The 25,106-nt window shown below is 37.0% G+C and overlaps 1 protein-coding gene and 1 long non-coding RNA gene across 5 annotated transcripts in view; one reads left to right on the forward strand and one right to left on the reverse strand.

Moving 5' to 3' along the window:
- Positions 1–5,904: 5,904 nt before the first annotated feature.
- lix1 (limb and CNS expressed 1) lies at positions 5,905–24,813 on the reverse strand. 4 transcript variants are annotated; one of them, XR_012405941.1, is made up of 7 exons: positions 24,561–24,813; positions 17,129–17,292; positions 15,463–15,603; positions 12,736–12,831; positions 10,721–10,798; positions 7,702–8,374; positions 5,905–7,367 (listed from the first exon to the last, which is right to left on the reverse strand). XR_012405941.1 is itself a non-coding variant. In NM_001326396.1 (6 exons), exons 1-6 carry the CDS (start codon positions 24,601–24,603, stop codon positions 8,024–8,026), a joined length of 873 nt encoding a protein of 290 aa, NP_001313325.1. In that variant the 5' UTR covers positions 24,604–24,736; the 3' UTR covers positions 7,737–8,023. The 4 variants fall into 4 exon arrangements, 2 of the variants coding, with proteins under 2 accessions (NP_001313325.1, XP_073806572.1); XR_012405942.1 differs by having other exon boundaries at positions 5,905–7,356; positions 7,690–8,374; NM_001326396.1 differs by lacking the exon at positions 5,905–7,367 and having other exon boundaries at positions 7,737–8,374; positions 24,561–24,736.
- LOC137495656 (uncharacterized) overlaps positions 10,172–25,106 on the forward strand; it is a 31,155-nt gene continuing 16,220 nt past the window's right edge. Inside the window, exon 1 of the long non-coding RNA XR_011015628.2 lies at positions 10,172–10,225. This is a non-coding gene — a long non-coding RNA (uncharacterized lncRNA). The remainder of the gene's footprint in view (positions 10,226–25,106) is intronic.

Genomic DNA, 25,106 nt, shown 5'->3' on the forward strand with positions numbered 1-25,106 from the left:
CATTTAATTATTACAACAAATATGTCAATTGCAAGTTGCAAGTACGACCCCGAATATGTAAAGTATGGATATATATATATATATATATATATATATATATATATATATATATATATATATATATATATATATATATATATATATATATAGACGAAAAAAAGACTTAAAGCCCCGGTGTCATATGTAGTGAGGGCCTCTCATTAGAGAGCATGAAACCTTTTTAATTAGAAAAACATTTAGAAAAACATTTAGAAAAACATTTAGAAACCAGAAAACATATTTTATTAACAGTTTATTATTAACAGAATTTGTCGTTTTTACGTTGTAATATTTCTATAATTTGATCCATTTTGTTTAATGACAGCAATTAAATAGTATTTATTTGTAAGTCTTGGTGAATTTCTTATGATGTATCTGTCACTACTTGTTTATGTTAACAAATAAATACAAATTAATTATAATTCCTAAAATTGTATTATAGTTCCTAAAAATTTGGGGCTTCGAGGCTTGATGACCATGTAAAAATGTGGGTCCCATGGCAAAACCAGTTTGTTGGGGATAAAGTACCAGGAGGTGGTTCTCACAGAATAAAGCCTGACAGAATTATTTGCAGTCCCACACAATTGTTTTGCAGCTTGCCACAGAACAAAATTTAGACACATAACATTGATCTGAGCCATAGTAGCTTATTAATTCATTAATTAAACACAACACTGACAGAAACAAAAACAGCTGAATGGAGATAAAGGAAGTATTCAATAACCTGTGCTTTATTCAGTCATAAGATAGCACCAAACAGTCAAACCGGCTGAATGAAGCATATACTAACCTACGTACAGTATTATTCATTCACAAGAGGGTGTCAGACAGACAAAATCAGTCGAAAACATTGACTTGACAAACAAGCAGATACAGATGAATTTGAATGTAAAAATATGGACGTGAAAAGGTGATTCAAAGTTCCCAGATGAAACTGAGCAATGTATCAGTTGTTATCTCAAATAAAGATAATGTCAACACAGACTCATTGTGAAACGTACCCCTGTGTGCATTCTGGAGAGTGCGAATTATGTAGCCAGAGCCACAGTCCGTCGACAGCTTCTCTTTCTTATCGCGCTACCAGCTGACTGCTTACCTCCATGGGGACGGCTTTTCCACTGTTACCAGTTTGCTCAGTAGCTCGCCATGTACAACGGCAAACTTGAGACGCAGAGAACAGTTGATCCCGATGACAAGGTTTGAGTCTGGTGAGGAACAGTTTAAAAAAGTAGAAAACAAAACAAAAACAAAAATAAAAAGCAGTAAGAAAAAAAAAAGTAACAGGGTGAAAACAAGGTAAGATCTGTAAACGTGGTAAAAAATCAGGCTGCCGCGAGGGGGTTTTCTTTTTCTGGATTGCTTTTGAAAACACTGTCGGTTAGGTTTAGGGGAGAGGGTGGCTAGGGAGATCGGTCAGTCAATCAGTCAGTCAGACGACAGCAGCCTTTGGTGGATTTATGCGAGAACAGCAAGCGTAAATGCCACTCGTGAGGGAAATCTGAGATCTGAAAGGCGTACACAGCGGCCTCTGGTGGATTCACGAAAACAAAAACTGCAAAAAAAAAAAAAAACATAGCTCCTGGGATGTATTTTGTGATCTCCAGAAATGTATATAGGGGTACATATCAATAATGAGCCTGGGTTTCATGACTTGGAACGTTGTGATTGACCAATCAGAATCAAAAATTCCAGAGAGCCATGTAATAATGCCAGAAAACAACCACTCAAACTAATAAAACAGGTTCATCCAGCTACTTTAAATAATCTTGACAGTCAGTAAATACATTCCCATCCACATATTCTTGTCTGTCTCATCACTGTTTTTGTGCCATCTCGTGAATATACAGTATACTACACAGGTTAGTGTAGGCTTCATTCAGTCATTTTCATTTCTGTCAGCTTTAATTTTTAATTCAAGATTTCATTGCAGTTTAGAACAATGTTTTGTGTCAAGTTTTCACATTTTGTGCAAGAATCCAGGCGGTTGTTGTTGCAAAATAAAGCTTTTCAGTTTTATATAACATCTTGTGACTAAATAATAAGTAGGTTAGTGTTTGCTCCATTCAGGCCGCTTTTGTTTCTGTCATTTTGCAGAATAAAGTCTTCAGTCTTATACAACAGCCCTCCGCTTCAACACGGAGCCAATACGGCTGCATGTACTTTATCCCATTTGTTATAAGCAGAAGCAGAAGTATAATAAGTGGGATAATGTACATCTAGCCTGTTGTTTTTTGCAGAATAAAGCCCTGCAGATAACCACCTACATTATGACTTAGTAAATGTTGAACTATGATTTATAAATTCTGTTCAAGTATTGTTTAATCATAGTTCAGGTTAGTAAATGCAGACACTAAAGGAGCCCAAATTGAATGTCTTTAATTTTGTTTTTCCATAATGTTCTGATAAAGCTAATGGCCTCGAGAAACATTTAAAATCTGCACGATCACAATATGCCTTCGGATTTGATTTGTGCGTGCCCCGCTCCATCTGGGTATTAATTCAATATTGAACCAGGAAATATGATTTTCTTCCCCTTTGGTCAGCTTCAAACAGCCATTGTATGAAATAACTCTAATGCTCTCGATCTCATTGTCATTTCCTATCAGCCCGAAGAGCGGAATTGTGTAATTTACATCTCATTGTCCTGAGAAGGGAAAGCGAGGGGAAAGTCACGCTTTTCAATTTGAAAGTGAACATTTTTTTTTTCTTCGTAAATTAAAGAAAGGCGGCAATACCGATGGCTTCAGCCCTTCAGGTTCCTGACAATCACCGAATCGGGAAAATTGCTCAGCCTCCCAAGAGCACCATGTACTCTCTAAAACAGCCAGAGACGTCATTATCCCACTCCTTTTCCCATCTGTAGGTCGGCTGGATATATCATACCTCAAAGAGCGAGAAAAAGGGGAAAAAAATAACTGCAAATTGGCTTGAGTGGATGTGTGAAAGCAGTGCATTATGGAGGAGCTTTCTTGTTGTGTAATGAGCTAATTTATGCAAAATCATGCATACTGAAAATGATTCAGGGTGAATAATAATGAGGCTTTTGCAGATTATGATTGTGTGGGATCTGTGGATGATCTTAAATTGAAAATAATAATAATAATAACAACCCCTCTCCTTCTTTCGCTATAGTGGGATCTCGAAGCTGGCAATGGCACAAAGGGGAGAAAATAACAAACTTAAATCCCAGTTCAAGTAGGAGAAAATTGGAAAGGGGCAAATTAGCATCTTATATAACATTATCAATTCCCACTAAGAGCACTTTATGAGGACACATACCCATCATCGCTGGAGCTCAAGATTTCTTGGTTTAGGTTCAATAGTCTCCTAGCAACCGCTGTAATTATGGGGGGAAAAATAAAATAAAGTTGAGCAAAACAACATCTATGCGGCCTAGTTTGGGGCACTGTAATAAACCTTTTGTTGTTGTTGTTTTGTGTGGCCATTTCATTCAATTTCACAGACGTTTCCGTCATTTTTACTTGATTTGAACTTAATTAAACAAAATTAGACTTAAAATAGTCCAATTCAGAGCACAGTTAGCATCACTGCAACTTGCACTTCCATTTTAATAATAGATTTCTGTTCAGTTTTCTAATAATAGGAGTTTATTATGGCGATTAAACATGCAAGTGTTATGAGACCATGATAATATATGACAAATACATAAAATTAACACGGTGGCTCAGTGGTTAGCACAGCAAGAAGGTCGCTGGCAAATGCGCACAGATGGCATTTCTGTGTGGAGTTTGTATGTTCTCCCCATGTTCGTGTGGGTTTTCCTCCAGGGGTGCTCCGGTTTCCCCCACAGCCCAAAGACATGCGGTATAGGTAAATTAGATTAAGTGAATTGGCCATAGTGGATGAGTCTGCATGGGTGTTTCCCAGTACTGGGTCGCAGCTGGAAGGGTATTCACTAGGTAAAGCATATGCTGGAATAGTTGGCGGTTCATTCCGCTGTGGTGATCCCTGATAATTGAGGGACTTAGCCAAAGAAAAATTAATGAAAATTAACACATGAATACAAAAACTATTTATGTACAGATAGATAGATAGATAGATAGATAGATAGATAGATAGATAGATAGATAGATAGATAGATAGATAGATAGATAGATAGAATATTTATTTATGGCTAATTTAAACTTTGATTGGTTTTAAAGCCTTATTTGCATTACTCATTATCTAAACAAAGTCGCTGGTTTCTAAGCCAAATGCAAATATTATCATCATCTCCATTTATTGATTAAACCATACTATAATCAAAACTTCCACGATTAATTGTCGCCGATCAAAAGCTGCACCACAGAGAAATAAAAGGCAAAATACCCTCTACATTTTAGTAACCATCACCGTCTAGTTTACTCAAAACATTGCAAATTAATTAAACATGTATTCACAATTGCTTCTACAAAGGACATATTTTAATTAACTACCGTTCAACAGAAGCTGATTAGGTGTGTGATTTTGTTTGAAATAAAAAATGAGCCACTCACGGTTTCAGTATAGGCTAATGAAAAACGACAGTGCTGTTAGCGCTTTGTCCTGTTCAATTAGGACCAGCGTTTCAGTACAAGAGTGTATAGACAGCGCCCTCTAACGCCACACTAATAGAATACAAAGCAAACGTCTATGACTGTTTGCCATTTAACATTTAATCCAATATAATATATTTTCATGCCACTGTAACTTATTTTAGGCACTAGCATAATTTACATTAAGTAGTATAAGCTACTATTCATTATATATCAGTGCTTATTATTTAAGTTACTCATTTAGCATCCTACACAAATAATTACATATATAGCCTAGTAGGCTACTTCGTGACTAGTTCCTAAACTAGAAGTTAATACTTATTAGATACCTATTCAACTTGTTCATTAGAGACTGCACTGTAAAACGCAAAAAGTTAAGCTAACTCAAACCATTTGAGGAAACCGATTGCAACAAACCATTTAAGTTAAAAAACTAGTCTTAATGAATACTGTGAGCACAGTAAAACCCAATAAATGAAGACAACTCAAACCAACCGAGTACTGTAAATCGGTAAGTTAAGGCAACTCAAATTGCTTGAGGAAACCGATTGATACAACCCATTTGAGTAAAAAAAAATATTCTATAAGAGCACTGTGAACTTACTCCATTTTAGTTAAAGTAATAAGGTATTTACTGAAAATAACTCATTACCTTTATCGCTGAGTTCAAAATTCTTTTCACATGAGTAGATTTAACTTTCAGTATTTTGAGTTACACTCATGACTCAACAGTATGTTAGATAAGCTAGTTATTTCGAACTAGATAATAACTTTTACGGTTATTACGGTAAGACAAGTAATACATTTCAAATGTTTAACGTTGACTTTTAATGGGATTTTTCAATAAGAGATTAACTGGTGCGTTTTGGCTTAACTGTGACTATTTGTTTAGTAACTATTTAGTAGTTTACAGTTTTCATTCCTTAGATCAGAGAAACCAAAACTAGGGGTCGCGGGCCAAAGTTTGCCCATGGTAACCTTTGATTTTGTCCGCCATGCTATCTGAGAAGAGAGAAACAATTTAGAGGAAAGCTGAGGTTAAGGCCTTTAATACACATTGTCATTTCTATTTTATTTTGTTTGTTCAGGACTTCATTGTCAAAAAAGCTAACCTAAAATAATGTTTAAATTATGTTGTAAATCACAGGTGTGTTAGTTCCAACCCTGCTTCAACTCACTTACCTGTAGGTTTCAAACAAGCCTGAAGGACTTCATTTTTTTTTTTTTTTTTTTTTTTTTTTTTTACTGAACATACTGTTGCTCAACAGATAAACCACTGTTCAGAAGTTCTCAGTAAGCAAATCAAGGCAAAGGCAGGTCCAGCTTGGCATTTTGTTATTAATTATTTCTTTATTATTTTTTTTAGTTTCATTATAAAATGTAATATAACATTTTATATATCCCCATATATATGGGATTCCAGGAGTTTACCGGGAGACAGAACGATACAGGAGATGGGCGGGAGATGGGTCTGAAATACGGGAGACTGCCGGGAAAAACTGGAGTGTGGGCAGGTATGGTTTATTAACCTTACCGTACGTTAACACCAAAAGCGGCGAGAGTGTCCAAGGTCGCTCTGGCCACCCTGGCGACAACGCTGTCTGCATTCAGCTCCGGCGGCGAGAGCGTCAATTGCTACATTGATCTCGTATTTAAAGGAGCCGTTGCAGCATGTCAGTTACATTCCTGCATAAAACATGTTTCTAGCGTGAAAATGTTGCGCACATCAAATTCATTTAACAATGGAAGATCAAGTTGCGTGTGGTGTGGCTTTGCTCTATTTATCCAATTTGTGTCCATATGTCTGAAATATCCTGAAGCAGCAGTACTGTTTTGTACTGTCACATCGCGTGAGATTCCCGCTTTTTTTAAGATAAATTTGTATAACATCAATGAACATCAGTAACTCGCCAGTAACTTATTTAATGCATGTTCCTGTAAGAAAACATTGGACATAATTGGAAATCCGGTGACCGCAATCATCAAAACCTTGAGAACAACTGTGATCAGAACCAAAGTTCACAGGTCAGTGTTCTCTGAACAAAGAGCTTAGAATGACCAAGAGGCGACACTCAATAGAACGTGCAAGAGCAGCACATAGCAACAGCACTGGATTCCGCCATTTTGGAGTGAAAGTGATCGGCCGTCCATTGGATCTCATTAATGTCGCGATGGCAAGCAGCTGCTTTGTTTTTTATTTATTTATTTAATTAGCGCATTAAAGCTGAGATACAACCTGGAAGATGACAATACAACACTTATTATCACAATCATCAACACTTTTAATGGTTTATTTTACAGACTTATAATATGCTGTTGTTCTATTGGAGTTTTCATTCCAAAATGGCCGCCGCGCCCTCTAGTGGCTGTTTGCCAAATTACACTAGAGGGTCGCCTCTTGGTCATTCAAAGCTCTTTGACTCCGATCAAGCGGTGGACGTCTTCATTCTGATTGCTTGCCGCCGAACCGCGTCATAGCTCATTACCATAGAGGTGACATGATTACAACCGATTTCAACTCTCCTCGACGCCCACGCCGGACAAGACACGCCGCGCTGCTCCTCGCTGCTTATCACCGCCGGCTCTTTGAAAATGAATGACTTCCGGCTACTTTGACGCTCTCGCCGCTTTCGGTGTGAACGTACGGTTACTCTTCACGTGCAAGAGCGGCCGCAGCCATTGCAATTTTTTTGGCTCGGAACTTCCGGTCTCATTCACGTCTATGAATTTTTTAGATGTTAAAAACGTCTCGTTCTGCTGCTTCCCCTGCTGAAAAATCCAGCTTAAACCAGCCTAAGCTGGTTGGCTGGTTTTAGCTGGTCAACCAGGTTGGTTTTAGAGGGGTTTTGGCCACTTCCAGGCTGGTTTCCAGCCATTTCCAGCCTGGTCTTAGCTGGTCAGGCTGGGAGATGACCAGCTATAACCAGCTTGACCAGCCTAGCCAAGCTGGGAGTCCAGCCAAAACCAGCTATATCCAGCTTAAACCAGGCTGGTCAAGCTGGTTTTAGCTGGATTTGGCTGGTCATTTTCCAGCCTGACCAGCTAAGACCAGATTGGAAATGGCTGGAAACCAGCCTGGAAATGGCCAAAACCCCTCTAGTCAACCAGCTAATACCAGCCAACCAGCTTAGGCTGGTTTAAGCTGGATTTTTCAGCAGGGTCATGTTGCAAATGTTTTCCTTAATGGGTTATTCTACTTTTTATGTACAGTCATGAACACACTTGTTTGCAGAGCAAGTAGTTTGGTCATTTTCTGCCATTTCTCCCGTAGGCAAACTGAATCGGAAGTTTTTAAAACAGTTGCAAAAACGAGCGCACTTCTGCATGGCGCACATTACAAAATAAGAGTCCTAAAAAGTTATACTCACACCATAGGAAATACTTATCAAAAGCAGGCCTATTTTGAAAAAGTGCAGCATGTACATTATATACATAACTTCTCACAAATTTCACTCCAGCGATTCTCCATCACTGCCCTGAGAGTGAAACTGACAGCTTTCATTCGTATCGGTCCTCCTTTCCTCAAAACAGTCAAACTCAGTTGCTTCTCTCCAGGACATTTCCTCCTCCAGGTCCTCGGCGTCAGCATGACTGAGAGCTAAACTGAGGATTTCTTTCTTCTCCTTGTAGAAGCGGAGCTCCCTGCCGGTTCTCCGTGCCTCCCCGAGCTCCTTCACAGCCAGCTGCAGCTCCTGGGACAGCAGGCCGGGTGACTGAAGCTCCTTCTGTAACCAGTCCAGTGCCATGTGGCTGCGCGTGCGCTCGTCCAGACGCTGCTGAGAGTAGTACTGGATCACTTCCTGGGAAACGCCGTTACAACATGTGTGAGAGTTCTTTCAATGAAGCAGGAGGCTTGATTCAACCAATAAGTTATGTTTTTTTATATATATTTTCTAAATTAGGAAAATCAAAACAAACACTTGGCCACAGAAAAGAAGTAAACAATAGTTAACCCTTCTGTGCTGTTGGGGATGCTTTCATCCACTCTGGGGTGATTTTGAGGCTTAATTTGTCTAGAGCTTTCTAAAACAGAATGATTGTTGGTTGCAAATCTTATTTTGATACATGTTTTGAGAAAATACATGTTTTGCCCCATTGACTTCCATTATAATAACATATTTTGATTGCAAAGCCCTCACACCATAGCTCAGCTCACACCTCAGCTCTCAAAACATAGTAAACATAGTCATTGTATTAATAAGTGTAACGCACATGTAGCGGAGGCCAGCTAGTAAGTGTTTCGCAGGTAAACCTCACTCCTCTGACCTATAAAGGTGCTTTAGCAGCAGACTCTAGAGGCCTTTAGCCTCCTTGTTACGGCAACCGACCCCCATGCGGAAGGACGCCAGTTCGATCCCAGCTCAGAGCGGGTTGGGTGTTGTAGGACTGGTGGGGGCTACAGTGGTGCCGTGACCTGGATGGGAGTAAGGTTTAGGGGGCGTGAGTGTAACGGAGACCAGCTAGTAAGTGGTGTGCAGGCAAAGCCTCCTTGATAGAGTCACCGACTCCCATGCTTAAAGGGTCACGAAACACCAAAACACATTTTTTGAGCTGTTGACAGTCGTATATGTGTCCCACACTGCTAAAAACACTATTAGGACACCTATATTTCACTAAAAAGTGTAAATTGGTTGTTTTTGCGTTATTTCAAGCAAATTCATACTTCCGGTTTGAAACGAATTTTTGAAGCTGCGTCACGGTCATGACATATTAGCGTGTATTCCAGCGTGCAGACTGGACGTCTGTGCCAGAGTGTGTCTCATTACGTCTTACAGTGTGATGCATTAATGCATGAGTAAGGCTTGGTTCAAACCAATCAGCGCGCTCTATTGTGCAACTTCATTAATATTCATTACTGTCACAGTGTTTACACGACAGAGACGCCACGTTGTATTGGCAAAACAAGCTTGAAGTGTTGCTTTTATAGTTTGCTGCAGTTAAGTTTTGTTTTCATTTTCTCTCTGTGAGAGCTTAGACTCACATGTGGATTACAGTGTACGCGACGCTCAACAACAATAACTTGCGTGTCCAAGGAGGATTATTGTTTACCTGAGAGCTGTTCTCATCTGCAAACGCTGAGATCCGGATTCGCTTGTAGTCTTCTCTTCATAAAGACGCGGCACTAGTTGCTGGTGATTGTCCTGTCTCTACAGATTCGGTAAGTGAGCGACCAGTGCTCTTTGTTTATTCAGTTTGTGTGTATCGAACTAAATTAATCATTGCACCGAGTGTGAACATGTTAGCACCACAACCAAACTTTAACCTTGTGTAGGGTTTTTACCGCATTTTGTGACCGGAATAACACACGCGGCTTTCTGACAGTACCTGCCGTGTGCATCTAAGTTTCCGGGAAATGCAGAGGTTTTTTTTCTCTCATTCGCCGTACGCTATCAAACATTGCATGAAAAATACACGCTTAGAGCAGTTCTTCGAATCAAATATTTCGTTTGTCGCGAGGGGCATGAATGAATTCCCTGAATGAAAGAGCCAAACTGGAGTTAAAGACCACCATTTAATAATTTTTACACCCACTTTTCTTCCTCCCACACTCCCCCCTAAACAGAGCTGGACACGCCCACTTTTCTGACTTTTTCCAAAGTAGAGGTGTGAAAACACCCTGCTGAAACGAGGGGGTTTCATGGCCCTTTAAGGTCGTCGGTTCGATACCAGGTCGGAGCGGGTTGGGTAGCGTAGGACCAGCAGGGTTACACACACACACACACACTTTAATTTGCTGTTTTATTCCATAAAACTAAAAGCCAGAATTTTGCACTGACCTATTCAAAGGCTTAATGCTGCCACTTGATGATCAACAGTAAAATGTACAATTTTTACCTCTTCCCAACAGGGAAAACCACCAACTATCAAGAATGCATGATTATATGCTGTCATGGCTTTGCAATCAAACCATTTGATTAAAATGGAAGTCAATGGGGCAAAAACAGTCATAATGCAAGGGTAGTCAATTTGAACAATACACAAGGGTTAAATGAAACAAAGTGAAGTTTATTTATAAAGTAATTTCGAGGAGCACATGATTATGATTGAACACGGCTGGCCCTGCATTAACTAACGTTTAATTCAGATCAGAATGGACAGCCTAAGTAGCAACCTGCACACTAAAAGCACTCAGAACTGCTTCTTACCTGACGACTGCATCTCATGTCCCGAAAAGCCTTCAGAGTACCGTTCCAGTGCAGCAGTTGAAACACTGTCATTATTTCCTTTAAAAATAAATCATATTATAATTAATATCGGGATTTGAAAGCCTAAAAAGTTTGTGTTGATATAAATTAACACAAACTTTAATAAAATAAATAACGTTAATAAATGCATTAATAAAATACAATTTAATGTGTAATTTAATAAATATTATAAATAATATCTGTATAATTACTCTATTTATATTACTATGATGGTTGGGTAGGGGTAGACGTTAATAAAATACAATTTATTGGGTAATTTAATAAATAATATGAATAATATCTCTATGATTACACTTTAAAATACTGTGATGGTTGGGTTTTGGGTTAATGTAGGAATAGACGTTAATAAAATACAATTTAATGCATAATTAAATAAATATTATAAATAATATCTATATAATTACTCTTTTTACATTACAGTGATTGTTGGGTTTGGGTTTATGTAGAAGTAGATGTTAATAAAATACAATTTAATAAGTAATATAATAAATAATATCTCTATAATTACACTTTTTACATTACTGTGATGGTTGGCGTTGAAGTAGACTTTAATAAAATGCAATTTAAAGATTAATTTAATAAATAATATGAATAATATCTCTATAATTACACTTTACATTACTGTGATGGTTGGGTTTTGGGTTAATGTAGGAATAGACGTTAATAAAATACAATTTAATGCGTAATTAAATAAATATTATAAATAATATCTGTATAATTACTCTTTTTAGATAACTGTGATGGTTGGGTTTTGGGTTAATGTAGGAGTAGATGTTAATAAAATACAATTTAATGGGTAATTTAATAATAATATTAATAATATCTGTATAATTACACTTTACATTACTGTGATGGTTGGGTTTTGGTTTAATGTAGGAGTAGATGTTAATAAAATACAATTTAATGACTTATTTAATATGAATAATATCTCTATAATTACACTTTACATTACTGTGATGGTTGGGTTTTGGGTTAATGTAGGAATAGACGTTAATAAAATACAATTTAATGCGTAAGTAAATAAATATTATAAATAATATCTGTATAATTACTCTTTACATTACTGAAATGGTTGGGGTAAGAGTAGACGTTAATAAAATACAATTTAATGCGTAATTAAATAAATATTATAAATAATATCTATATAATTACTCTTTTTAGATAACTGTGATGGTTGGGTTTTGGGTTAATGTAGGAGTAGACGTTAATAAAATACAATTTAATAAGTAATATAATAAATAATATCTCTATAATTACACTTTTTACATTACTGTGATGGTTGGGGTTGTAGTAGACTTTAATAAAATGCAATTTAAAGATTAATTTAATAAATAATATAAATAATATCTGTATAATTACACTTTACATCACTGTGATGGTGGGGTTTGGGTTAATGTAGGAGTAGATGTTAATAAAATACAATTTAATGACTTATCTAATAAATAATATGAATAATATCTCTATGATTACACTTTTTACATTACTGTGATGAATGAAACTTATTAAATTCATAATTTAATAAATATTATGAATAACATCTCTATAATTACTCTTTTTACCCTACTGTGATGGTTGGGGTAGGAGTAGATGTTAATAACATGCAACTTAATGGGTAATTTAATTATTAATATGAATAATATCTGTATAATTTCTCCTTTTACATTACTGAGATGGTTGGGTTTAGGGTTGGGGTTGGAGTAGTTGTTAAAAAAATTCATTTATCAGGTAATTTAATAAACTATATAAACAATTCTCATTAAATTCTGGCCACAGCTGCATCCCTTCTAGCAGCAACCATGTAAACACAGGAAAATGAGAGTCATTGAAAACAATGATGTCATGAGTATACATAGTGTGTGTTTAAGAAGGTCAAGCAGCTTCCAGTTACATCAAAACTAAACCAGTCTAAAGCAGCTGGACTGGTTCCATCAGGGTTACATTATTCTTCCCCTAACCTGAAATTCCAGCATGGTTTTCCCAGTGTTGAGCTCCAACATGAGGCAGTACGCTCCTATGCTGGTACTGGGGTCAGACGCGTCTGCGATGTTACCCTGTGAACAGAGAGACACAATGACTTACAGACGCGTCATCACTCAACCCCGGTGGACACAAAATACAGAGGGAGGTCTGGCTTTCATTACACACCCCTTTGCTTTGTTATTCAGTCAGAGCAACTTGTCTTTATTGTTGGAGGAGAAAAGGCCAAGACTGCGGAGGATAAATGACATGAGGGTGAAGGGAGACCACACACACACACACACACACACACACACACACACACAGTCCAATAGAATGTGAAAATCCTGGCAGCAACATTCAGATTTAGGGTGAGGGAGGGCGACACGACTTCTTTCTTTACAAGGTTTTTTGATTTTGGATCAAAGCCAATTTATCATTGGAATTGTTTCTTGGCTCTTCATTATATGGAAAGAGGTGGAGCATTTGGGAACCCATGCAAGGACAAGGATCTATAACTACTGTGGGTGGCCTTCTGTATTTCCAAGCTACACCCTTTCTATAGACAGAGAAGATGTAGAGCTGTCAATACAGTACAAATGGGCCTACACTTGATATTGTTAACCCTTCAGCATTATAGACTGGTGGTAAACACACACCTGAGTTATGTTCACCTGCTATGAATTTACCCACAGTTTACCCACAGGCCCTATCATACACCTAGCGCAATAAGGCGCAAGACATGTTTGGCGCGATTTGTTGCTATTTTCAGACCAGCGCAACCCCAAATTTCCCATTTTGTGCCATGTTGTTTAAATAGCAAATCCATTTGCACCACTTTGTGGACTCATGGGTGTGCCGGTCTATAAAGGAGGTGTGTTACAGCGCATTGTTGGCGCGTTCACGGCCGGAGCAAGCTGAACTGCTGCTCTAGGCAGAGGACGATCACACTGCCCTCAACCCCAATGTGAAAATGAAAGTGACCGGTTATGAAAATGAAGTGAGGTGTTGCGGACCTCTATTCTGCCGCCCTATGCGCGGATATAACTGACAATGCGTGGTTGCTGAGGGAGGGAGGTAGGTGTCGCGGACACCGCGCTCTCTATTCTGCCGCCCTATGCGCGGATATAACTGAGGACACGCGAGTGCTGATGGAGGTGTCGCTGACGCCGCCCTCTCTATTCTTGCGTCTATGCGCGAATATATCTGAGGACGTGGGTGGTGAGGGAGGTGCCGTGGACATAACTGAGGACGCAGGTGGTAAGGGAGGTATCGCGGATGCCGCCCTCTCTATACTGCCGCCCTAGGCGGCCGCCTAGGTCGCCTCTATGGACGCGCCGGCCCTGGGCGCGTTGCTATTTTGACGAACTACGATAGACTGTGCAATAGACTAGCTGAAAGCAGGTCTAAAGTCCAGCTCAGAGTGCGCAGCTTAGTTGTGCGCATTAAACGCATACACATCTCTTAATACACACAGGATGTACAGCAATAAATATAAAAAAGAATTAAAGGATTAAAATATTACAGAAATTATTATTTTCTACATAAATATAAAAACCACTGACTTCATGCCTCATCTCGGGAGACTTTTTTCAGTTTATTCGTGACAATTTGCATGTGTATAATGTTATTATTAGTAGTAGTAGTATTTATTTTATGCATTTTTATATTTGTTTTATTAAAAACAAATTTATATTTGTCAACCTATCAAATTTGGGAGATGTATGCAGGCCCGGACTGGCTCTTTGGGAGGACCGAGAGAATTCCTAGTGGGCCGGTCCGTTTTTTGGCCGCAAGGGTTGGTGTCCCTAGCTGCTTGCACTCTCAGTAGTCGCACTTTTTTCATTTATTTATTTATTTGACCATAGCTTCCCTCTTTTTATTTATTATTTTGCCACAGCTCCGCTCTTTTTATTTATTTTCTAGCAGCCCCATGAGCAGAGTGCAGCCTACAGGTTAATGATGACGTAACTATCATTCCAAAAACTTTTCCTTTCATATAAGCCACTTCTGATACCAAGTGATCAACTAGAAGTCAAATTATCATGTGTTGCTCCTAAAACTTAAATAGGCGACAAGACTTTTGTCAGGTAGTGTATATCTTCCTTTGTGTTCAACAAAGGAAAGAAATTCATAAAAGTTTAGAATCTCTAGTGTGAGTAAATGGTGAGGAACTTTCATTTTTATGTGAACCACCCCTGTAGCTGACGCTGATTGGTCAGCTTGTAATTTTGTTTATTGTTTTGTATTTCATTATTTGAATGTGTATTCGTTTATGTTACTAATTTCTTTGTTTCTGGTTGGCTTGAGTGGGAAGTCAAAAGATTCTCATTGATTGATTTAACCTGCGAGAGTTTATATGCCAGAGGATAGTGAGATCTCAATGCAAGCACCTGTTAAGTGCTTTTGCTTATTCTACAGCTGGTTATCAGGCCAACACGGTAAACTGAAATACTTTTATATATTATTTGTTTATTTTGATGTCCTTTTGATTGTGTTTTGTAAAACATTTGGTTTGTTTATTTGTTTATCTTTTAGTTTTCACGGTGTTCAATAAAGAAAATCCATATGGACAGCAGTATTTGGAAGCGTGGACTGTTTTAATAACTGGCGGGTAGTTATAACCCCTTTAATAACACATTCACCAAATAAAAAGTGCTATAACATCTTGTACATCAGTTGTTAGTTAACATCTTGTAACGTCAGTTGTTAGCAATGAAACTCACGCTGGTAGTGCTGACGGCCTCTTTGACGCTGTGTGAAATGAACTCAGGAGTGATCCGGCGGCAGGGCAGCTCATTAAACGTGGAGTTCATCAGAGCGACACGAGCTGCGTCACGTCTGGCCTCGGCTTTACTGTAACAGTGCTGTCAGACACAGAGAGGCTTTCAATTCATCATCATCAAGAAATGCTGAAATATGAGCATCTCTACTGATTGAGCATTCTTCAGGGTGTTGTCTTTATTCCAGATTACACAAACACTCTGATTGTGCTTCAAAGGAAACGTTCCCTACAAAATGATGTGGTTAAAAGAAGCTTATCAGTGCACAATGACATAACTTTCAGCCTGTTTCAGACTGGATGACTTCAGAAAAAGTTCTTGATACCTTTATTGCTTTACTTTGTGTTGTTTATTTGTCAACTTATTTCGAGAGGATCACGTGCTTATGATCAACACGGCTGGCACCTCATTAGCTCTGTAATCTGCTCTATTAGATGATTACGGAAGCATTATAAATAACCAGAGTTTTTCACTCCACTTATTTTCATGTTGAACCCTAGTAGCAAAGAATTCTGGCCCAGATTTGGCAAAAAGCTGGCACAGCAGGCATTCATCCGGCACTGGCATACAGCATGTGGGCCAAACATGGCCCGGGTTTGGCAGAGGTGGCACCGTTTTTAAGGCGGCACACAAGATTTGGGCCAGATGAAAAACGTAGTATTTGGCCCAGATTTAAAAATTTGATAAGTGGGCCATGTGAGTTTGGCCAGTCTTGACCCACATTTAAAATACACTAAAATCATTTTTGAGTAAAGAAAAAAAATTCTACCCATCAGGTCACTTTGAGAAAAAGCGTGCCCATAGTGTGCCTAAAGCGCATCACTCCATGGGTTTATCAATTTCAATGCAATCGTGACACACCAACCTATCTGGCCCAGTTCAGGCCCAGTTATGAGTTATTAACTTGGCTGAGATTTGGCCCAGATATGGTCTGTGTTTGGCCCTTGTCTGGAAGCCAGATTTGGTCCAGTCATGTACCGTAATTCACTGCGGCATGTGGGCCAAGCAAAACCTGATTGTGTGGGCCAGAGCTGGGCCAGAGAAATTTTGCTATGTGGGAAGTTTCCCCCCTTCCCCCCTACTCTCCACCTTTTTCTGATAGGGTGACACGGTGGCCCAGTGGCTAGCACTGTTGCCTCACAGCAAGAACACAGCCGGTCCAACCACCTATTGGGCCGGTCAGTGTTTCTGTGCGGAGTTTCAGCTCTCACCGTGTGGTCATGGGTTTCCTCCCGCTGTCCAAAAACATACAACATAGCCAAAACCAAATTATCAACCAAGTTTACACTTCTCAAACGACAGCAGGGGAGTTCTTGAGACCTACCTGAGCTCGAACTCCCCTCTCGCCCTTCTTACGGGAGGGAGCCCCGAGATCGAGGGTATTACGATTTACAAATTTTTTACAACCACTTAACTTAAAATATTTTAGTAAATTCAAGGAATCATCTTTGAATAATTTATTTCAGTGTGGTTTTAGCTAAACACCTACTTCAATGTAAGAAAAAAGTCTGAAAAGCTACCTTCTGAAAAATTAAAAAGAGTGTGTAAATGTATCTCATATAATATGACAAATAAAAGTATAACGGCACTTTTAATTCAGTTCACTTACCTTGAAATTGCCGAAGCAGCTGCCACCTGGTAATGTGACGTAGCATATGAATGGAGGACTGGGTGAAGGAATGGACTCATACACTACCAGATTCTCTATCTCCATCATCACGCCTGCTGCTTGTTTCTGCTCCCAGAACTTGTGAAGCATTCCCACGACATTCACTAGAAGCAAGAAAAGATCATATTAAAGGGCTAGTTCACTGAAAATCCTGCATCATTTACTAACCCTTGTTCCAAACCTGTTTGAATGCTGGAAACCTGTAACCAATAGTATTTATTTATTTTTATGGTCTACTATGGAAGTCAATGGTTACAGGTTTTTAGCTTCTTTGGTCTTCAACAGAGTAAAGAAACTCATGAAGGTTTGGAACCACTTTAGGCTGAGAAAAAAAGAAGTAAATATTGTGGGTGAACTATGCTTTTAAATACATACTCGTCAGCCACTTTATTTGGTCAACCTTGCTAATATCCTGTTTGCCTTTAATATAGCTTTAATTTATTGAGGAAAGGATTCAACAAGGTGCTAAAAACTATTTTCAGAGATTTTGGTTTATATTGACATCACATAGCTGCTGCTGATTTGCGCATACATGAAAAGAATCTCCTGTTTATATATATTAATTCTTTTGGATTGAGATCTGGTGACTGTGGAGGACATTTTTGGTTAGTGAAGTCTCTGACATTCAAGGCTGAATGGATCCATGCTTTCACATTTCTTACTCTTGCTTTTAAGTCATGATAAATACTTGGTCTCCTTTATTATTATTATTTTTGTTGATGTTCTGTATTAATGTGTTTATTTTATATATATATATATATATATATATATATATATATATATATATATATATATATATATATATATATATATATATATATATATATTTATTTATTTATTTATTTATTTATTTATTTATTTATTTATTTATTTATTTTTGCCCTCTTTCTTGTTGCACATGCAGTAGTTAACTGTTGTTGTGTTTATGTGTACTTTAAAAGTACATAAACTAATGAAATTAAATGAAATGAATGAATATTGTTTATGACATACTCTGACCCTATTGGCCAAATGTCTCAGCAGAAATCAATACTTCATTATCATTTTAGGTCTATATTATACATGTTGTTATCTAAAGAAGACCCATTGTCTGGCAAAGTAAAATAATTTAATATACTGTATATTTAAGTAAATAGCAAACCATAGCAATAAAACAATACAAAATTAAAACATTTTCCCAAAATATGTCTAAAAATAGGATTTGACACAAAAAAAAATAGTTCCATTGCTGAAACACAAAGTTGTGGCCAAATTAAGACTTAACAGTGCCCCCTAGTGGATGAAAAGGTGCCGAACATAACACAAGGGTTAATACTGATACGGAATTACTTCAATTCAGGCAATCTTTTTACAGTCTCCCCGTTCAAACTTTCGTCAAATATAAAAGAAAAAAATCATAAATAAAAATACAGGCTTGAAATGACAGGGTAAGAAAATTTACGTTTTCAATTTCAAAGAAACACGCTGTAAAAATGCTGGCTTCCGTTCCATATTCAATTCCTTGTTGTTGTCTTAACACAAATCTAAACATTAAGTTGAATTAACTGTTTTTACAAAACTTATTTATTTTAAATAAGTTGTTTGAACAAGAAGCAAAATTAATTTTTGAGTGCAATTTTTAAACCTTTTTCAATGCTTTGTGATGACTTTTGTATAATGTGTATTTTAATAATATCTTTTGTGTTAATATTCAGTTTTTACCTCACAGATCGCTAATAAGCTAAGAGTTGCCTCTGTTTATAACAAGTCCGAGTAGTCACATAAGAGGTTTTTGACTGCCGTGTTTATTGAAATTGTGCTTGTTCATCAAACAAACCCAGTTCTGACCGTGTTACTGCCAAACTCTTGAAATGAAAGGTACCGTTTTACATGAATCAATGGCTCTGTTACACAGATCTAAGTCAGCTGACATGTTACTCATAATCACGCAAATTCAAGTGAATGTTATAGTGGATATGCTTCATTATTCTGCATTTTTACACTGAAATAAAATACTTCCCGGTTTCATTTATGGACAAAAACACAATCTGGACAAAAAAATGTTCATTGGCTAGACAAAGTAAAATTCAAGCATGAAGAAAATATTAGATCTTTTAAAGAGGCTAAATGTATTCAGAAATAATTTGTCATGGATTGCAAAACACTGTTTCCTAATTTCTTGTTTTTTCCCCTCTGAATATATTTTTAAAGGATTTGTAGAAAGAAGTCAAACTGTTAACCCAAAATAAACTTTAAATAGTTTTTATGTTACTAAAATTATAATTTTCCTGCACATCTCAATATACATAATCAGTATTTAGGTTTTGGGAATTGGGGTAGAGTAAAATTTTAGGCTTTGATCCAAATTGTGCCATATTAATTCATCCTAAAACTTGGCATTGTCTTATGATATATGAAAACTCTAATGGCGGACGACTGCTTCTCACTCAGGGCTGTTTATGCTAATGAGGGAGAGATGGTCACTAATGGGTGGGGTTTTCCCCCTCTGATGACATGTACAAATGCAGAATGTCAATCAAAGTGTTTCTGCAGACAGTTTTTATCAAGTGTGGTTATAAAAAAAATAATTAATACATTTTTACCATTAGAAGCTGGTTATATTCACACACTGTTGCCACACCACTCTGTTAAAACCCCTTATAATAGTGTTTTTTTCCAAAATAGGTCCCCTTTAAAGGACATAATAGCTATCTTAAAAATTATGTAGACATTTGTTCCATTAGATAAATTGAATAAAAATTTGCAACGATAAGAGAAGCTACGTGAATCTTTTCTTCATTTAAGAAAAGATTCAGTGAACGCGTGCTGGCGATTGAAGGCATGAGACGCGGAGCACTGACACTCTTGATTCTGGAGGTAATTAATAATATAATAACACTAATACTGAAATGGTTACGGCGTTTTAGAATGACTGACACAGCATTTCAGATTTTTTACAATGCTTTATTTAGCCTGCTGGTTTGTCTATTCGCACACATTTTTATCATCACATGATCTCTTATAACACAATCACATAACCTTTTTTAATGCACATGCTGGAATTTGTTTGGTAAAAGCGTTTCCGTCGCGGTTTATGCGCATCATAAGTGTATCTAACTCAGTTATGCGAATAAGTTTTTTAAGCACATTTTCAAAATCAACCCAGGCTCATTCTGAGAACGTAGTCCCGTGGGCATTTCTGGAGACCACAAAATACGTCCGGGAGGCACGTATTTGTGCAGTTTTTGTTTTCGCGAATTCGCGAGAGGCTGCTGTGCGTGCTTTTTTACTTCTCGAGCATCTCTCGCCATTCTCGCATAAACCCACAGGAGGCTGCTGTCGAATGACCGTCCGTCCGACTGGCTGAATGATTGACTGGGCGACCGGCCAATCGGCCGACCCACCCTCCTCCTCCTTCTGTAAAACTTAAGCTGTTTTAACGATTGACCCGCCCGCCCGCTTACTCCAGAAAAAGAAAAGCCCTCGTCTGATTTTTCCACGTTTTCGGATTTTAACAAATTCTCTACCTGTTATGAATTTGTTCACTTTTTTTTTAATTCAGTTTTTGTCTTACCTGATTTCTGAAACTGCTCTTCCCCGGACACGAATCCGGTCGTCATCCTCGTGGTCAGCTCCTCTCTGCGTCTCAAGTCTGCCGACGTACACAACAAGCTAACCAGACAAACTGGTTGCGGCGGGTAAGCCCTCCACACGGAGGTAAGCGTTCACCCGGCAAGCGCAAAAGGGAATGCCGTCACACCGCCCCGTAGCGTCCGCTTCAAAAATGAAATGCAGCCATACGTACCTCCGGCTACGTAATTAACGGTCTCCAGAAACGTCCGCAGGACTACGTTTTTTAGAATGAGCCTGGGTTGTTCAAAATTTATGCGCACCTTGGCATTTCCATCAACCAACTTTTCGTTTTTTTTATGCACATATGCAAAATGAGCATAATAGGTGGATGGAAACGTAGCTACTGGCCCATGAACATTTCCTGTTTGTTGTTAAACTATTTCGTAACTGCAACAGGAGGCAAATTAATCATATTTTAATGTTAAAACCGCTATCATATCATTATTAATTAATATATGGACCTTTTTGGATTCTAGGAAGCTAGAAAATGCAGGAAAGACATTAATGTTATGTTTCCATCCCTCAAAATATTCTATACACAAGTGGCTTATTAGGGTTACAATCTTTTCAGTACCCTTTTTAATCGTTGCTATCTTCACAATCATGAAGGGAAGCCAATATAAATACCATTCATAATTTCACGCTTGCTCATTGTAACTTATTTTCTTAGTCATTCCCTACATAATTACGCTGGCCCTTTAAACACGCTGCTGTTAAAACAGAGTTGTTTATCTCCATGTCTGTCTTTCCATTTACACTGAAGTTACATTGACCGTCCGGCAGCATCAGCACATGGAAACATTCACCTAGCAAAACAAACAGGTGCCTGTGTGAGCTCTGTGAGGTGGACAGATGTCGCACTTCAGGGAGTTGTGCTGCGATTTTCAGCATTTCACACCCTCACTATAAGTGCGATGTTTGTGCAGTCTTGCTTTAATCATCTCTGGCATGGCATACAAAACACACACACCCCTCTAAAGAGGTCAGCAATAATATTGGGAAGGGGAACCGACGGTATATTTTTGTAAAACGAGCATGTATGTGGGAGAACAGGCTTGCTTTTACAGCAACTTTTTTGTTTGTTTGAGAGAGTCAGCTGCTGCGAGATCTGCCCATGTCTGTGTTTGCACGGTTCGACACACAGTACGTGGGTGTCTCGGTCTTGTCTGCTGGTGTGTGAGCAGCACCCATGATTCAGTTTAAGTGTTGAGCTGTCTCTCAGACTGTTGTTTTAACGCTCTTGTCTTATAATTTCATATACACCATTTGTACGTCAAAAATGACCCACCTAAACTAAACCTCTAACATTAAGCAGATATATTTAGTTTCAGTCTATTTTGCATGACGAAACAACCTCAATATTCATCAGAAACCCTGTGAATGTCTAGGTTTTGCCAAATTTCAAGATGAAAAAACATTGTTTAGGGTCATTTTTGACTATACAGTTTAAGTCAGATTTGATAGCCCTCCTGAATTATTAGCAATTATTATATTTTTCCAGAATTTCTGTTTAACAGAAATGTTTTTTTTATAAATATCTAAATTTTAAGATCTCATTTCTAATAACTGATTGTTTTATCTTTGCCAAGATTAATAAAATAATAATAAAATAATATTTTATTAAATAATTTTCAAGATGCTATATTCAGCTTAAAGTGACATTTAAAGGCATAACTAGGTTAATTAGGCAAGTTAGGATAATTAGACAAGTTATTGTATAACGATGGTTTGTCCGCTACTCATCCGTTTGCACTGGCTGCCAGTTGCGGCTCGCATCAAATTCAAAGCTCTGATGTTTGCTTCTGAAGCAATTTCTGGCTGCGCCCCTTCTTATCTGCTCTCACTTCCACAGATTTATAGGCCCTCCAGAAACTTGTGTTCTGTGAATAAACGTCGCCTCGTGGTTCTGTCCCAAAGAGGGAAGAAATCACTTTCCCGAACTCTCGCGCTAAATCTGCCCAGTTGGTGGAATGAACTCCCTAACTGCATCAGAACGGCAGAGTCACTCACTGTCTTCAAAAAACGACTTAAAACTTTTTAGTCTTCACTTTCCTTACTAATCTGCAATTCCCTCTCTGACCCCTCCACTAACTACATTAAAAAAATAAATAAATAAATTACTAATATTTTGCTTCTTACACTTTCTTTGCATACCTGAAACTTGCCTACAGCACTTATTCATTGTTGCTTTTATAGTTGTGTAAATTGCTTCCTTGTCCTCATTTGTAAGTCTCTTTGGATAAAAGCGTCTGCTAAATGACTAAATGTAAAAGTAAATGTTCTATTGACAATTGAAAATAATGTTGCTTAAGAGGGGCTGAAAATATTGACTTCAAAATTATTTTAGCCTAAATAAAACAAATAAGACTTTGTCCAGAAGAAAAAATATTACTGTGAAAATTTCCTTGCTCTGTTAAACACAATTTGAAAAATATTTGAGAAAGAAAACAAATTCACAGGAAGGTTAATCATTTTGACTTCAACTGTATGTCAACAGGATTGTCAATTTGAGGAAAATATGGACCATGCAGAATTTTATATAGATTGTTTTAGGCAAGTACATTGCCTAAGTACAATGCTTTACTTTTTAGTGAAGGATTACAGTTACTTTGTTACTAATTAAACACAATTTGAAACAAAACATAAAAACTAAAATATCAAGTTAAACTTTGTATAACTTAAAAAATTTTGAAACCTGAGTAACATATTAAAGTAAGTAAACATTTGTTTAATTTTTATCAGTCTATTTAGTCTTATTTAATATTTTTATTTTGTTTATTTTCTATTTTATTTTATTGTTTTATTTTATTTTATTGTTTTTTTTTATTTTATTGTAATTTATTGTTTCTTATTTTATTGTTTTATTTTATTGTTTTTTATTTTTTTCTATTTTATTGTTTTTTTATTTTATTGTTTTTTATTTTATTGTATTTTATTGTTTTTTATTTTATTTTATAGTTTTTTATTTTATTTTATTGTTTTATTTTATTTTATTGTTTTTTTATTTTATTGTATTTTATTGTTTTTTATTTTATTGTTTTATTTTATTGTTTTTTTTTATTTTGTCATTAAGTTTTTGTTTTATTGTTATTTTTATTGTTTTCTATTTTATTGTTTTTTTTATTTTATTGTTTTTTATTTTATTGTATTTTATTGTTTTTTTATTTCATTTTATAGTTTATTTTATTTTATTGTTTTATTTTATTGTTTTTTACTTTATTTGTTTTTTATTTTGTTATTGTTTTTATTTTAATTTATTGTTTTTTATTTTATGTTATTGTTTTTATTTTATGTTATTGTTCATTTTATTTATTTTTGTATTTTATTTTATTTTATTTTATTAGAGATTTTTCCCCCATTGTAGTGGAAAAGTGCAACACGAATGCTTTTTTTATTATTATTGCTTTATTTTTTAGGCAAGTACATTGTAATTAAATTTATGAATGAAATGTAATCCACTACTTTACTTTTTAGTGTATAACTACAGTTCCTTTGTTACTAATTACACTGTAAACAAAACATATAGCTGCCTTCAGTTTTTTTAATAAACTTTTCAATTCACCTAAACTCAATCCAACAGACTCAAAATATCAAGTTAAACTTTGTATAACTTTAAAAATAATGTTGAAACCAGAGTAAACATTTGTTTAATTTCTTTAGTCTACACCTTTACGAGATGCTGTTTTGCCTTTTTATGAACACGAAGCATAAGATCACAAGACCCAAAATAAGTATAAAACAAAAAATAAATCCAACTCACGGTCCTTAAAGGCTCTGTCATCATCAGAATCTGCTCCAGACATGATCTCTAACCCGCAGTCCTCCTGGTCCAGCTCTCACATGCTCTGGAGGAGCTCAAAACATCGCTTTAAGCTCCAGAAAGAGTGAACACGAGGAGGGTCTCCCTATTAGCCCTCTTCTTTTCTGTCCTCCAGTGCAGTTTGTGGAGCCACGGGGGCTTTTTTAACAGACTGGCCCACCTTTTGTCAAGGGTTGAACTAATTAGCTGTGAGGTTGGTTGTTGCGCTGCACTCCCTTATATTCGCACACACACACACACACTCTCAGCACATACACACTCTCATTACTCAGTCGACTATAAGCCCCAGTCCAGGAATGCAGCCCCCTTTTTTCATTCATTCACTGCATGCCTGAATCTGCCTGCCCTCGCAACACGCTTTACATATGCAGCGGCAGATCACTTACTGAAGAGACGAATAAGATGGACAGTAAACCACTTGTGACTGTTTGATTGGGGACTTTAGTGCTTATTATGCTTAAGAGCATTGAGAAATTTGATAGGGGA

The sequence above is a fragment of the Danio rerio genome, chromosome 5 (assembly GCF_049306965.1).
Source record: "Danio rerio strain Tuebingen ecotype United States chromosome 5, GRCz12tu, whole genome shotgun sequence".
Taxonomy (NCBI): Eukaryota; Metazoa; Chordata; class Actinopteri; order Cypriniformes; family Danionidae; genus Danio; species Danio rerio.

What these genes read in the sequence shown, in the direction of transcription:
- lix1 (NM_001326396.1), bottom strand. Translation starts at nt 24,603, where the DNA reads ATGTCTGGAGCAGATTCTGATGATGACAGAGCCTTTAAGGACC. An exon ending in TGACAGAGCCTTTAAGGACC is followed by an intron (nt 17,293 to 24,560) that starts GTGAGTTGGATT and finishes TCTTGCTTCTAG; the next exon opens with TGAATGTCGTGGGAATGCTT. An exon ending in ACATGAGATGCAGTCGTCAG is followed by an intron (nt 8,375 to 10,720) that starts GTAAGAAGCAGT and finishes GGCGTTTCCCAG; the next exon opens with GAAGTGATCCAGTACTACTC.